Here is a 17,244-nt window from a genome sequence, read left to right as displayed (position 1 = left end):
TTTTAAACAACACTTCTCGCTTTTGTACTTTCGAAAACAATCGAATCGAGTTGGCAAATTTTTATTTCACCAGCACGCGCTGGATCGTCATTCCGGTATAAGCTGATGTCTCATAATTTTTTTATTCGAATAAAAAGCGGGCAAAATTACACGAAAGTACTCGCATTCTCTACCGCGTGCCTCTCGTTTTCCCTCTCGTTTCCTCTCATATCTCGCTTCCTCTCGTCCAGAACATACTAACCATACAGAAGACGTTCGTTTCTTCGGCGACTCCGTTTCGTGCCAGGCCGATCGCACGAGGTCGTACGGCTCTTTCGTTGTTGGGGGAAGTTCAGGTAGATCGAAGGATACCGCTTCAGGCACAGTCGCAATGATGGACAGTTTACACGAATTTTGGAAGCTACTTGCACGTTATTCCGTTTGGCTACGCTCTTGCATATCACGATCACGATCAAGAAATTGATCGTGATCGTGATTAATTTCTTTCAATATTCCTATATTGAAGCTATCATTGCAAAGGAAATAAATTACTCGAATTGACCGTTAAAATGAGCAAAACGTTATTTACATAACATAAATATACCATAAAGTTTCGAAAGCTTGGCAACTCCTAAAATTCCGAGTCATCGAAATGTCACAATTCGGCAGAAAAACCACTGTTTCCCGTTTTGGAAGTAAGAATTCAGCTAAATACGTTCGTGGAAATGCTCCTTTCTCTTTCAACGATTCCCATAATTGGTGAAGATTTCTGTTATCGCCGTTGCGTTAAATGGAATTTAAATGCAACTACTCGTCGTTAGGAATTCATGAGTTCGACGTTGATTCCGAATGCCACGTGACACTGTCAGGAAATTTGTTTCAATCTAATCTCTCGGAAAAAACGTGATTTTTGTTTGAACCAGCACGCGTGTTTAGCAGAATCGAATCTTTTCAAATTCTTCCAGTTCCTTTTCACAGATCTCAAACAAAAAAAAAAAAAAAAAAAAAACCAACTACCTGATATGACCGTACAATGACCGCATTCGAACCGTAGAAGAAACCAATTTTTTTTCTATGAGTCACCACTTTTAAATCCAACGACCTATGATCAGACATGTTTGCTAGAGAACAGGTGCACCGCGATTTTGTCTCAATTCATCCTCGTTTTTATGCGTCTGAATAAGCATGAAAGAAAGCCCCCCGGTTTCTTAACGGCTGCTTAACTCTTTCTAATCGTTCATGAAAAATAAATATGCTTAGAGGCCGAAAGCGGTCAACCGTATTCATACCTGACGATCCTTTTCCCTTCGAACGCTGCGAGCTATGTGACCTGGAAACTTTAACGAAACCTTTAGAATTTCCGGGGAGGCAATTTCACCAATGCGATGGTGTATCTTGCGTGCTGCCATATGCAACTGTGCCACCGACGCGCGGAATACGTCGCGAAACAATGGCAATGCTCAATGCTGTCTGACTGGCGGCAATTTGCATTTCCCTAACTGGCATCTCTAACCGGAGATAGGTCCCGCCGAAATCGTGTCGATGCATCGAAGCCCACCTAATGTTTCAGTAATGCACTCCTTTGAACCGATTTCCGGCAAAATTTGCTTACATTCTAACTGAAAATTGCACAGAGACTGCTGTAATGTACGTTCAGAAAACTGACCGGGTAAATATTGATTCGATGGAACACATATCTCTACTATTTTAACAATTTTTTCTTTTCTTTTTTTTTTGTAATTCGATACGAAAAAAAATCCTTTCTAGCTTGCTAATGATTTGAAACAATGATCATCTTGAATCTGAAACTGTTATATAATTTTTATTTGAAAATTTCACTTGAATTTTTCTAAGATTTACAATTAAGTGGAATTTGTATTATTGGATTAATAAAATATTAAATGGAAAAAGTATAGGTACAATATAATTGAAATTGAAACTATGAGTGACACCTATGTTTGTAACAGCTATATTCGTTAAACTCTGTCGATAAACTAACGTTCACCAAACTGGTAAATTAGACTAGCTTTTGCGAGAATAAGAAAATAGTTGCAAATAAACTATATAGAAATATTCGCAACAATCACGTTCCGTACAGTAAATAATCCTTCAAAAAGAATTTATTTTACATGTAGTTTGCAAATCGAGTGCTTCGAGGTTAATAATCGTATCACCGATCACGTTTTGAAAGATCGCTTGCGCCAAGAGATGGAAAGATGGGAGGATGTGTGAGAAAAAACACAATGCCAATGCGAAACAATTGATCTCGTGGTTTATTGCATCGAACATAATGGAATCCAAGGAAAAGCGCCGAAGAGGATGCTGGAGCTTAATTAGTGCATGTCGGGGACCGAACGTCAAGAGTTCCATTTCTTTCTCGTATTTTTCAGAATGTTTGTCCGCGGTTGAATCTCAGCAGCCTCCACCTTCCGTACGACCCTAGTAATGAGAGAAAAAAAAAAAAAAGAACACACACGCGCGCACACAGAGAGAAAAGGATAGGAAGTTAGCTGCCGAACACCCTAGGCTAATCTCTCATAACTGGAGTGGCTCATTTGTGGCAAGAGTCGCAATGCTCATCGAGGAATAAAAAAGAGACCGAAGAAAAAAGGGATAAGTAGAGAGAGTAATGCACGTACGAGAGAAGGGCAGGTAGTAAATAAGGGAGAAAGAAAGCGGAGATAAAGCTAGGCAGAAGGGTGAGTTAGGGTAATTGGCACCAAGCCCTTTTTCCCCCGCTGTGTTAGTAACCGCGACCGAGAAAGAAGGGAATTTTGAAGTCATTTAATACCTTGAACAGGAACGAAATCCCTCTGCTATAATAATAAATGCCTCGTGCATTTATATACGAAGCCATTATTGCGAGAAAATGTCCCGTCGAGTTGTTTTATTTTATATTTACAAAACGTAAAACGTTCAACATTCCTTTGAGAAATAACGACCTTCCCTTGTTAAACGGAAGTTGTGAAATTGTTAATGTAAAATGAACTTAACCGATCAAAGACCAAGCAACAATTATAAATACCTCAGTTTCTTGAAATTTTACGAAATCATCTAAGGATCTAAGAACAGAAATGCTAACGAAAAAGATGTCAAAGGAAATCTGCAGTATTGAGAGACAGAATTTGCTGGTGTAAGTTAATTAAAAAAAAAAAAAAATTGCAAACGAAATATTGCGCATGAACGCGACGTTAGTCTTTGACGGGTTAAATATTGCAGTAGAGTGAAATACCCTAGGAAAACGAATCGTCTTAACGCCTGACGAACCGCAAATATTCTACACCGGTGAAAGAAAGTTTCAGTGATCTGTGGCCGACCTCGGCAAACATTGATATTCATTGCGATGCAAACATGCATTGGACAATGCCTTCGAATTTGTCCACGGTGCACTGCATGCATGAAAGCGATTTCATTCGGATTCGACGAAGCTCGACGTGGCAATCCTGTCTGCGCGAGCGCCCGACAATTCCCTCGGGAACTCGCGTTCCCAAATCGGCAAGATCTCGTTTGACGTATTTCAACGCTAGGGAACCGATCGAACAACCTTTTCCTCCGTTCAATAAAGGAATTATCGAAGGTACACACACGCTTTCGTAATATTTTACAAAAAACAAATTTGTAGCAAGAGTCGACGCTGGTAAATTTCACGTCAAAAGAAAGCGATGAAAAAAAGGAGGCCCGCCTGAAGGATTTGTCTTAAGAGAGTTTTCGCGAAGCAAAGAGTGAGAGAGGGAAGAATCTCGACACAAAATTGTACGTCGCTCGAACAAAGGAAAAAGGGATGAGTGATCTGCTTTGTATCGTTATAAAGAGAATAAAGCCGGCAAGAGAATGGCGTGGCGAGTGACATATTGTGGATATTCGAAACAAGAAGATGAAAGATGAAACAGATCCTCTCCAGGGAGGACACTATTGAACAGCAGTATAGTACGTTCGAGTGTCCGCGGCAAGGACCATCGAACTTGATTCTTCGAGATATATACTTGAACAGCGTCGAAGATCTTGAATATTGAAATCTAAAGTGTGTCATTGTCGCAACTATAAATCTCCAGTGGAATGTTCCAGGCTTTTCGCGAAAATGCAAAAGTCGTTTGACTACATCAAGGAATAAAACCATGGGACTTCCGTGGGATCTCGAATAACTATCAGCGCCGAGAAATGAATTTAAGATGGTAGAATAGCTCCAAAATGAAACTGATAAAACAATACGATCGATTAATCATTCCGACACGATTAGCAAATCTCCTTACCGAGATAAATCTCGGAGGAGAGCATTACGAGTAGTCGAACTCCTTAACAAAGAACTCCCTTACGGGAGTACGCAGTCTATAGCGGTATCAAGGTTTAACGAATCTTTTTAAATTCGCGGCGCGCATCCTCTAACCACTTGGTCTCGCAGTTTCCTTCAGTTTCCTTCCTTTTACTCCTTACCCATACCACGAATCGTTCTCCGCTCTCGTAGTCCGAGCCTGTATCGACGTATCAGCAAGGGGCGTAGCCCTAAGGCGAGAGTAAACCCGATTAGACGGTACACTAAATCTCATTCAACCAGCGTTCATTGTTAAGTGCTTCTATCGTCTTTCGTTCCTCGTAAAAAGCGTTTCATAGCTGTCGCCAAGCGACGGCTCTGTCTTGCGGAAATATTCTCGTATTTCAGCGCTCCCCGAAACAGTCCGCCTCTCTTTTGTTTTTCAGGTCGATTAACGAACATTGGCCATGTCTCGTTTGATGCTCTTTAATTTAACATTTATCTCGCCAATTACGGATCATTTGGAATTTCTATACCTATTGTGGAATGTCCGAACTGTAGGACAATGGAGTAAATTAAACGACGTTACTCTGAAAGTTTCGTTTGAAAATTCCAATGAATTCGAGAACAGTAATTAGTTGAAAGAACAAATAATTCTCAATTAATGATGTGTCGTTAACCTTTAGTGGAACAGCAGAGCATAGCTCTCGTGCCTTTAAGTAATCATTTAAAGTCAAATAAAAGCATAGCACGTTTTCTCCGGTACCGTATAATTTTTGTTTGAAACACTTCTGTGTCATTAATACTACTCATTTAAATGTTTCCAATTAAATTCGACGCGTTGTGTATCTATTATCGACTTAAGCCAATGAAATTACTACATAGGCCAAATATTTTTATATCGAGGCTATACTTTAGAAGCATTTTGTTTGTGAAACTTAAAAATGACAAGCCACTTCGGTCATTTATATTCTTCGAAACCTTCATATTCTACACAAGATACAAGCATTTCTTGAGAAAGAACTGCTATTTTGCGTTCAAGAAATCTACAGAGTCTCCACGAACCTGGCAATGAACGTAGTACCAAAATGACACGATGAAGAATGTGATTGTAAATACCAAGTGTTTTAAATTAATGTCCAAGAGATGTTACCCGAGAGATTTTACGGACCGGTAAATATTTTCATAGGTAATAGCGCAACATCGACTAATCGCTGCTACTTAATGAGAAACGTTGCAACTACAGCACCCTGATGCACTGGTCGTTGCGTCATTAAACCGCAACGCCCTTAATAACGAAGAGATAAACTGCAGGTTGCAGCTTCGTAACCAGATGGTAAGAACTCGAATCGAATGCATCACTGTCATGCAAATTGCTTTCGTTCTCTCCGCATATTCTCTTTCGCCATTACCGCGTTCCTGCTGTTTGATCGTTTCCGCGCAACCCTTGCCAATGCCATCGGGAACAGGCTACGTAATATGTATGCGCCGAGTACGATTTTCTCTGTCGGGAAAATACGTTTTCGTGCTTCAAACGATTAAATCGAATTTTCATTCTTCGAAATTAAACGTAAACTTAAAAATGAACGATCGCGGATTATGCCGTTTTCACTGTCTAACGTTCTTGTTAATTTTGTTGAAACATGCGTGATATTTGACAAACATACAGACACTGTTAAATATTCTAAATTAAATCAGACCAACACGTTTTTAGAAGCTTGATGAAATGTGAGAAACGAATAAAAAGGTTAATACTAGAATTATCAGAGCAGTTAACTTATGACCAATTTATTTATACTTTTTCTGTGTATTTTATAAATTCACCTAACGATGCATTTGTAGAAATTTATACGATCTTTCGTGAAATGTTTTTGCTCTTTACTGTATTGTAAACTTTTTTTTAATTTCTCCGATACAAGTTTTATACTTTAGTAGATAGTTCTAATATTAAATCAATACAATAAAAATCCATTTATATGAACTTATCAGAAGACGAATACGTAATTGGTGTTTAGATAACAGGAGTCTATTAATTCTTCTTATTCTATATTCAAATGAACGTGCAAATAAACAGAACCAATAAGCGAGAGATCGTGCAGTCGGATACAAATTAAAATTCTATTCAAACAAATGAAGTTCATATAAACGAAGATCTACCGAAATGCACCCCGAGACAAAAAGACAGCATACTCTAAAAATTATTAAATATCCTTCTATTGAAGAAATCTTTCTTATATGCATTCTTTCGTAGTGCTTTTATCAGTATGCATAAGTAACATACATAAGTCATACACGAACTTTTTCGTTTCGCAAATTATTGTTTTACTGCTTTCACGGTATGCATGGCTGCGTGTCGCATATGTGTTAATTTGTTCGTCAATCATTTCAATATTCATTTTATTATTTAATTTTTTGCAATGAATTTTCCATCTTACCTCAGTAACCAATATCTCCCCAAATCATTATACCGCTGCCTCCTCCCATGGACCGATGACTCAGAAATAGTTGCAGAAAAAGCTGGACTTGCGACGAATGTTGGGAATGTGTGCCTTTCGTAAATCACGATAATAGTAATGGAAACCATCAGGTCCGTCTAAATTGAAGCTCTTTTCGTAAATGCGACTTTTCGCCACTTCTTACTCATATAAACGTGTTTCTCTGCAAATTGTAAACGGCACAGCTCCCGCATTTGCTTTAACCAAGGTTTTTGTTACAATTTTCGTTTCAGGTGTTCACAGTTCTTTAAAAGACGTTAAACATTCCCAACATTCGTCGCAAGTCCAGATTTTTCTGCAATTTGTCTCGCAGTCGAGCTTGAATTTGACGCTGCACGTATTAAAGCACGTTTATCCCGAGCTGTTAAACACCGCAATCGTCCACAATTTTTTCTTTTTCCATAATTATCGGGATCTTTTAATAAATTCATTGTTATTTTACGATTTCTGTCAACTGTTTTGGCTATTTCTGTCACGGAATAACGTTCTTCGTTTAGTTTCAGTATCAATATGTACTTCAGTCGAATATAATTTTTCCCCACGACTCATTTTTACAAATGTTAATACACACTTAACCCCGACCGTATTTCACGCGAATGTTACACTTTCGACAGCTCCCGTACGACTGACGAGCGTAAATATTCAGACTTGTTCGGTCCGGTCTGCCTCGAGGCTACAGATTAGGATATTTACGTTTTCGTTTTTGTATTTCGGTGAAATTGCTTTTCTGAGAAACTGTCTCGGTAAACACATTCGACATAACACACGTGGCCAAAGATATTGAGGTGATGATCTACGCATTCTCTCATATGTACATAACATGAGAAAATATAGAGTGTGATATCGTTTTGTCTCAGAGTTTAAGTATACTACAAACTATAGAATATAGTTGTGATGTAATTAAAGCATATGACGATAGAAAAGAGGAAAGAACAAAGCAGCATGCTTAGAGCAAAAGCAAAGCAGCGTCTGGTAGTTGTAAGCGATGAATGCTCACCTGGTCCCCGTCGTGTCCTTGCCAGCTGTCGTGACTCTGCAAATGAAAGGGACTTACATGAGTATGAATTGCAAATCCGTGTTACACGAGCGTATTAAAAAAGAAGAAGATATATTAAAAAAAGGACTTCGTTCGAATAACTGTTCGTGTCTCTTTCCTGTTCCATATGAAAGAGAGGAAGAGAAAAAAAAAAATCGTTCGAGATTGCAATATCGGTTAATACTTCAGCGAGCAGCGTAGCACGTCCTGCGCTTTCTGCCAAATTTCGCAGTGTGTTCATGCCAAATGTTCTGAAACGTATTTTATTTGCGGTAGGACAAAGAGCTGGCGTAGAATCCACCTGTGAACCGACCACATCGTCATCCAATTTTCCACTCCACTATCTCGTCCCTACAGCGTCGAGATTTATACCCAGAAATTTGGTTTATGATCATCCGCGTGATTGCATCCACAGGAAAAAAAAAAAAATTCCAGAGACACGAACTACACTGTCGTTCCTTTTATCAATTCCTTAACATTCGAGGCAATTCGAATGTTAGACTCTTTCTGTCTAACTTCCTCTGAATCAAAAATGAAATTCAATTATCTTTAATTTAAGGGCCCTTAAAATTTCTTGAAAAAGAATTATCAACAAAAAATTATCGCTTTGTTGTTAACCCTTTTCAATCCCTTTGGACAGATTTTATTGCCGCGTTGAAAGTAGTTCGTCCTTCCGAAATATTTGCTCAAGATACTTGATTACAACATAATTATTTTATTCTATTTATTTAAATTTGTTTCCATTTCATTGAAACAAAATTAATTAACTGAACTATCAGAATTTTAATAAAATCAAGGGATTACTTCGCCTTGTCTGAATTACTCGATCCGGCATTCCGTAATACAGTTCATTAAATCGGTATAAATAATATCAGGAACTGTATAGACAGCTGTTTTATCGGACGTGGAGGTCGACCGACAATGTCGGAAGTATAGGTGGCCGGTCGCCGGGTTAATGTTGAATCGCCTTGTTAGATTTATGGCGGCAATATAGGCGTCACGATGCACGTTGAACATTGCAGTCCGTGTGCTGCAAACTGATCCGACGCAGCATTCGTTATGACACATATTCGATATGTGTTGAGAATTTTCAAAGGTTCTGCTGATATATACCGCGTTCTAACGTATAACTTTCGCGAGGCTTGAACTTACGGCCCGAGATATTAGGATGATAATTTACGGCGTCAAACGCGAGAAATATCGTAATAAATTAAATAAATTGCACGGAATAAGTCTGAGAGATATGTGGGGTGGAAGAAGTATAACGAAAGGGCCGGAAACTTCGGATATCTTAAGAGCTAGAACATCTCGAGGACTCTGAGGACCATGCAGACCCCAAGGACACCGAATTACGCCAAGATCTCAGAACTTCCGAACACTCTGGAACATCCGGAAACTTCACGATCCTCAAGGCTTCGTTTGTGCGGATTACGTCAATTCCTACGTACGTTACGTGAAATATGCACGCCACGTAAAATAATCTGTACGAAGTTTTATCAGGATTTATCAGGATTTCAGTATAGTTTACGTATTCTGTGTCATAGAATGTAACATAGGACCGCATACATTCTCGTTCGAAAGTTTACTTTTTAGACGAAACAGTCTTCTTCGTGTTTTCTTTTTTTTTTTTTAGAAATACGTTTTAATTTTTAAATGTAACAATTAAAGTTCCAGTGTTCATTTACTTGCAAAAATCATTATTCCTTGCGTAATTTTAACATGCTCCAAATTTAAGCGTCATTATAATGTCTCGTGCGTTGGAGGATATCTTGAATTACACGAATGGAATGTACAGAACATATCATATTCATAAAGTTATTAATACAATAAGCTGTGAATTCGAAGTAGTTTTCATCAGTTATTAACAATTTTTGTTAGCACCCATCACTTGAAAATGGCAAGTCTTCAATTCTTGGATGGTGTACTGCACATCATCAAACTTACTACTTATCTTTCGAAATACACTGGCTCTTTATTTCTCAATAGACTTCGATTTTCAATTTCTTAATTATCACCAGCTTGCTACATTTTGCTCGAAATTATTTCTCGAAAGAGTACTAAAAAGATTAAGTAAATCGAAGGTAATAGATCCTACGACGTTGCAGTCAGGTGAAAATCATATCTTTTATCCTATTAATTTGCATTGAAGAGAAGAACACAGGCTCGGTAAAGCGTGTAAGCGAACGATAACGTATCGCATCCTAACGTGCAAGGTGTAGCGAAGGCGATACAGATACGACGAGGAAATTATTCCCATGATGAGGGTTCCTACCTCTCAACCAGTTAGTATCAAAATCCCATTACGAGACGGAAGCCGTGCCTCGAGCGAATTCGATGGCTCACTTGGATAATACCAATATCAATTTCACGTTGCTGAAGAAAAACAGACGTTATATAAACCTCCTCGCGAGACGTCAAATTCCGAGCAGTTAGACGGACAAGAGTACAGAACTGTTGCCGCTACTCTAACATCGTGCTACTCTGGATACCATAATTTATATTATGTTACGAAAATTCTGGATATTTAATTTTACTTTATATACTCTCTTCTTGATAGAAATTTAATATCAGAACTGTGTATACAGTATAAAATTTGTATAAGGAAAATCAAAACGCACCGAGCAGGAAAGGGAAAGTTTCCGTTCGCACAAATCTTTTACGTTTACAACTGCAAATCTGTCAAATTATTTCAACCATCTTGATTGATAGTGCAAATAGAATGAATGAAATAAAAATAAAATCCAAAATTAAATAATGTAAAGTTTAAATTATTATGGATTCTAATGCTCGATGATACCAGTTATAATGCGGAATACGTTTTCCCTCTTCTCTCAACTATTAATCAGCGTAGAATAAAGTATTCCAAAACTGAAAAGACAAAGGTAAAGGAGGAAATTACCCAAGTTGACAACGGGAAATTTAATCGTTTAACAGAGGTAAACTGCAGCAGAAGACTAAAATGCTCGTAGAGGCAGTCGAGACCGAGAGTGAAATGAAGGAGGCTGATATTGTTATTTGCAGAAATTGCACTTTATTACCGTGACTCTACCTCTTCAATGCTGTTCCATTATTTAAATTTATAAAAGCAACGTTTCTATTTATAACTTGAAATACTACATAAATATGGTAAACGTAGCAACGAAGATCCTAATGAAACGTACAGTGGCTCGCAAAACTATTTGTACATTTAACGTTTGTATGTATGTACGTATGTATTATCATGCGTGTTATATACCGTTATATATTTAAAACACAAATTTAGCTTTAAATGTACGAAATATATATTAACCCTGTACGCTTTTTTTCAAAATAGTTGAAAATTTTACCAATATAATATGATAGTTGGCAGTTTTAATGAAATATCCAAATGTTACGTGTACAGTAGCACGTGATAATACGTTCATGAAAGATGTCGACAAATGTGGAGATACTCGCATATACTCGTGTGCTATGATAATTATCGTATTACGCGTTATTTAAATGTAATTAACGTTCGTCAATGACGAACAAATAAGCGAGCAGACGACATTAATGAGCTCCCGCGGGATATAGTTTTAATCATTGTACTTTTAGTGGATGGGTTTACAAAGGCAATCCTTTCCCGGCCAAACTTAATTGCAAAGTTTCCAGCTGAGAAAATTGGTACATTCGTAACTTTCGACAGCCACGGGGATGATACCTAAACTAACACCGTCTCGAACTTTTCTCGTTTGCGATCAACTTTATATATATCCACGGAGTGCCTTGCTTTAATTGCAAGGATCTTATTTACATTTTACGCTCCATCTTTGTCCATGTTTCGAGCCACGAGCGCGCTTAATTTCATCGGCATCCGGTGACTTCAGTTGAAGCCAATTGAATTGCCTGCTTGCCCAAATATTAACGCGAATAAATACAAATATTTGTTGAAACAATATTAGACGTAGAAATTAATTCGTCGAACGAAATTTTCACCCGGAAGATAACCTCCATCGTTTTCAATTTCCGTCGTTGTTTCGCTGACACGTATAAACGCGCTTGCGCAATTTCTCGACGAAATCTTTACGTTGAATCTTCTAATTCGGCGGGCAAAGTTGAAATCGAAGAAGTTACAGAAATTACCTCCTCCGAGTAATAAATTAGAAAAGGACGAAAAACGATAGAGAGTGGATTTCATCCTTCATCGTCAAAAGAACGACTTTCTGCTCTCCTTTATGGAACGTATAATGGTTTTCGAGTGGAAATAGCAGATACTATCCGGCGCGGTGTCATCGTTCGAGGGTATAAAAAAAAAGCACTTACTTCCTAACGACTTCCATTTTAACATTTTATTGGCACTTTTTCTATCTGACCCTGTGTCGTTTGATTTTCCAAACCTGCGAATGTTGAACTTGCATACCCGAGCTGACGAAGCCCTATTCCCTCACCTTTTCAATATTTCAAACTGTGGATCGTCGATCGTAGATCGTCAGTCCCGCGATAAAACGAGCACGTGTGGTATCAATAAACAGCAGAGAGGTACGGCGAAGAGCATAACCGAACATAATGATCGCAGATCTCGCGTGAATCGTTTTTCATTGTCGTTAACGCTACAGATAATTTATTTAATGATTCAATCACGCTTCTCTTCACGGCAGAATTTCACCTGCCTGATAACGCGAAAATCGTGAGAACGTTCTAACAGGGAAATTATAATACGTCAAGCGGAAACGTTGTTTCCCTAGGCGGGCAAATCGCGAAGATTTATCGGCAATAAAAGAAGCGATGACTATGCCCCGAGGGCTGAGTATAGGACGAATGAAGTGGAAATTCACTGAAGGACGAAAGCGGATATGCGCCTCCCCAAGATGGTTGAACTTACGACGTGCTACGCCAAGTTCTAAGACCACGATTTAACGGCCAAGGGAATTAGATCGACGACGTACGAGCCACGTACAGCATTGAGATCGATAGTTCGAAATACCTCTTATCATCTCGAGAAAAAAAAAAAAAAGAAAAATATACGATGACGATACGTCGCCTTTTTTCATTGACTCCGCGTAGCATAAGGATAAAAAGTTTCGCGGACGTCGCCTTTGGCGTATTCGATGCGCGAAAATCCTCCTCTCGAGTAAGAATTTCACCTTCGAGCTCCGCTAGGGGAGAAGCCTGGATATCGCGCGACGAAAGTTTCCGAAGCTTCTTTCTATAATGAAGTTCGGCTTCTATAAATCAACGTTCGATCTCGTTCGTATCCATTTAACTCGAAACAATTTTCTATTTTTTTTTCTTTTTTGCGAATGTAAAAAAGTCAAAAAAAAGCACACACACACACACACATGTACACACGTACACACAGTTTCAATTTTGATAGAAAGGAAAAATCACGGTTGAACGAGATAAAAGTTAACAAACGCGAGAGATCAGTGAGCCGAGTTAAATATCACGGGCAGGATTTACATACGTAAATTAATGCAGTTTTTATTTACGAAGAGCCAAAAATGAACAGAATAAAAATCAGCAAATGCAGAGGATTAATTTAATGCAGGAGCGTAATATTCACGTGGGGAGTTTATCTTCTTGAATAATTCTCGTTGCGTGTATTTTAATTTCACATAATATTGTAAGTTCGTTGATGCGATACAGCAGCTGTGAAATTTGTACACCGTAATCAGAGTGAAACGGCAAACGTATTAGAACGTAATAATTTCAAGAACGTCTCAACATCCGTAGCACATCGAGCTTAATATAGGGCATAAATCTTGGTGTGGCATTAAATACCATACAATCCCGAATCTCAACTCGACGAAGTTGCCAAGTTGATTTGAGCCCGTTTCATCCGCTGGATGTAGCCCTAAACTAGTTGCAACAAATAAGGAGTTCCTTCCCGTGGAAGGAGTCTCTTAGCATCGGAGGAATTTGGCCTTATCTCGTAAAACCAGTCTTACGCGGATTCCCACGGGAAGGCAAATACTTCGGCGCGTTTCTTGTAATTCTCGGAATATCAAAAAACAACGTTGCGCCTAAATTCAAAATTTTCCTTTACTCTCAAAGAAACGGTGTCTTTTTAAACGCAACATTCAAATTGTTGGATTCCAAACGAATGTTCCTGAAATGCGAGTATTATAACGATCAAGTGTTTGTCACGGAGCAACGAGGAATCGTATATTTTTTTTAGAAGAACAAGAGAAATTTTGTTCAAAGAAGATTGATTGGCATTAGAAGCGCAAAGAAAGAAAATTATTATTCGCACTTATTCGCATTCGCGTGCATGCAATCTTCTTGCAAAATCTTCCAAAAGAAATAACCACTTTTTCTAGTGAATAAATATTTCATTGTATTGTTATATAATTGTATCTTTCCACAGCAGCGAAATTTTATGGCAATTACATAGAAATTTCATAGTAATTGTCACATCACTAAACTTACTCTTTGATTATAGTGCCAGTTACACGACGTGTTGTATTCTAAAGTCTGTGCTTTGTATGAAGCTTACTTTTGACTTGGTTCTTCATATTTATCGTGAGATATTTATTTGAGTATTATATATTTATATTATATATTTAAGTATATATTTGAGAAAATAAGAAGAAATATAACAATAAGTCTATGTAAATTAAATTATTTATATATATATAAAGTATCACTTTAATATAATATACAAATATAATATATAATATAATATATAAAGTATCATAAAAATTGTCGCTTTAATTGTCGCACAAAAATGACTATCTAAAGAACATATAATCTGAGAAATTATTGCAGATACAAAAATACAAATGGAAATAAAAACGATCATTTTATTATTCGGTGATATTTCCATGTTATCCCTGCGCAATGAAGAGTAATAATAAAGTAAAAACAAGTTAAAAGTTCCAAAGTTGAACAATTTTTATGCTCTTCGTATGGTTCGATAATACCAGTCAGGTCTTATAATTCTAATTCACGTTTCTCGGAAAACTGCGCGAAGAAGTTCCTTTCGTTTTCACAAGAAAAGAAAAAACAGTATATCATCACACGAGTACGAGCATATCCTGGATTTAACTTGCAATATGATTCAACTCGAACAAAACCAAACAATCGCGATTTATTATTATTACAACTGACTCTGGGAGGAAAATTTCTGTCGTAAAAGTGAATAGCCGATCGCGTGAGGGAAGCGTTGTTACGGTCACGGGATTACAGAGGTAATGAGAAGCTCGCAAGAAAACGGAACTGAAGCGTCCGCAGGGAACGAGAAATTCGCAAGAGCTCGTAAATTCAGTTTTACAAGGATCTTCAGGAAGTTTCGCCGCGCGAGTGGTGGTGGATCTCGCGTGATCCAGCTCGGCCAACGATACGACCGCTTAATTATGAACACGCGGCAATAATTAATCGAGGCGGCAACCACGCCTCGCGGCCAAGATCGTGAGCCTTGCTCCGTTACTCCGCGCGTCTTCCGTCTCACTGCAAATTATTAACAGTCCCGTCTCGTTTCGACCAACCCTCTCTCCCGCGTTTCTCTATTTCTTAATTATACAAGTCATCGCACGGAAGTTCGGTCGTTTGAACGACTTTTTCGGACCGCTCGCGAACGCGCGACCGACGTTATCGATCCGTATCCTGCAACGAGCTTCGAGTTTCTCCGACAATTATGCAAAAACGTTTTTATCAAGGGTGCCGTTTTGTGAAGTTACACAGTATCGATTGAACAAGAACGAGGAAAGAAGCGCGTCTGGTTTTGTTTCAGCGATAAAAGGAGAATCTCTCTCGCAGCGAAGAACATCGTTTTCCAACTCCCTAAAAAACAAGTTCAAGTTTCCGAATGAATTTTTGTATGTTCGAACTTGAAAAAAATATACAAATTCTCAAATTTTTGAAGTATCGTATTTACCCAACTCTCGAAAAGAAAAAAAAAAACAAACTTTTCAATATGTCTAAACTATCGACAAATATTTGTTTCGTGGTAAGCACTTCAAGTGAAGCACTATGTTGCATATCGGTGTGATAAAAAAATTTCCGCGAAAGACTATCGCAATATTTTGTTTTAAAATATACGACAAGAAAAAAATATTTGTAAAATGTAGAATATACAGTGGCTATGAAAAGTATTTGTACATTATTTATTGATTAGATCCAAGTATTGTATATTAAATTGTCATTATCTATCTACAAAATCTTAAAATTACGAAAGATTCTAATAAAAAAAAAATCAGAGTTTGTGCAAACATCTTTTCCGGTATATATTTCTGGTAAATCGATATATTGATTTTCTAAGCAAAGATTCTCATTCGTCGATTATCACTCGTCTAGAACGAAAAGTCGAATCGAAAACTATCGAAAGGAACTTGTCGCGCGCACAGTGGCCATCCGGATTTCTAATTCGTTTTTCGATAAAAAAGAAAAGCCAGTGGCTGAATAGTCGAACGCCCGCGCCGGGACAGAATTATGCTCGGACCAATGAATTATACGACCATTTCCGGATTGGACAGCAAAAATAATCTGTCGCTGACTCGACGAAAATGCGCTACCGTCGTTTTTGAGCTGGTCGCGATGAATCCGTCGGCTCCTCAACGAAAAATCTGCCCCGTTTATTATACAATGCACCGAAAAGATAAATAAAATTATTGATTCAACAAAGTTCGACGAATTCAATGTTAACCCGCCACGTTAAAACATTTCACAATGTTTTATTTATTCTCCGACCAATAAGTTTCCCTTTTATACCCCTCGACAAATGCACTTTGTGTTCTCTTTCTGATATGAAATATTCAAGAGGGAGAAAAAAGTACCGGGGAAAGTACTTGGTCGTAAACAGAATATAACGTACGTGTTCCTTTCACTTCGTTACCTAGGTACTTTCATACCATTTTATTATTTTTATCATACATGGCCTAGAGTGAGAAGAAGGACCTGATGCCTGAGAAAATCGATTTCGGGCCAGTTTCTACTGTTTCGAATAGAGAAAAGTACTCTCCTTTCACTGACGCTTATTCCAAAGTGTCATCTCGAAAAGAAAAAACTTGGAAAAAAGAAATGAAATTTATTAACATTTTAAAAATGAGTTTTACGGACATTTTGTTTTTAAAATTAAATAAACTATACGCTGTACACTGTTATACGCTATTTCTTTCGTTACACACTTACTTCTCAAAAAATTTAGTCTCAGATAGGTTTCTTTTTTCATTCATGGTATTATATATATATATATATATATATATATATATATATATATATATATATATATATTTTTCCATTTTTTGCTTTTTATAATTTTCTATTTTACACGTCGACCAAGAAACACGTACAGTTTTCGTCTCTGTTGCTCCACCGCTGACAATCAATTTCTCCAGTCCAAAAATTTGCTTCTTCCTTATTTTTGGTTTCAATTTCGAACACAGCCGAACGTCGCGTCGTGTCGTTCGATAGACGGCACGCTGTGTGTCTCTTTGTAGTTTTGCAACGTGTATTCTCTGCACAATAGTTGCACGCTGTAGTGAGCAGAACAAGAGAATACATAGAATAAACGCGACGCTGTGAAAAAA

The 17,244-nt window shown here is 37.8% G+C and overlaps 1 protein-coding gene across 2 annotated transcripts in view; it reads right to left on the bottom strand.

The window, feature by feature from the left end:
• Nucleotides 1-2,229: 2,229 nt before the first annotated feature.
• The window catches only part of LOC122537333 (probable basic-leucine zipper transcription factor Q), a 197,139-nt gene continuing 182,124 nt past the window's right edge, over nt 2,230-17,244 (bottom strand). For both annotated transcript variants that reach the window (XM_043670424.1, XM_043670423.1), the window contains 2 exons: nt 7,721-7,756; nt 2,230-2,418 (listed from right to left, as the gene is read on the bottom strand). In XM_043670424.1, the coding sequence (XP_043526359.1) occupies nt 2,392-2,418; nt 7,721-7,756 (63 nt within the window). In that variant the 3' untranslated portion in view covers nt 2,230-2,391. The remainder of the gene's footprint in view (nt 2,419-7,720; nt 7,757-17,244) is intronic.

This window comes from Frieseomelitta varia, unplaced genomic scaffold (genome assembly GCF_011392965.1).
Source record: "Frieseomelitta varia isolate USP_RPSP 00005682 unplaced genomic scaffold, Fvar_1.2 scaffold_903, whole genome shotgun sequence".
Classification (NCBI taxonomy): Eukaryota; Metazoa; Arthropoda; class Insecta; order Hymenoptera; family Apidae; genus Frieseomelitta; species Frieseomelitta varia.
This window is presented reverse-complemented; position numbering and strand designations above follow the sequence as displayed.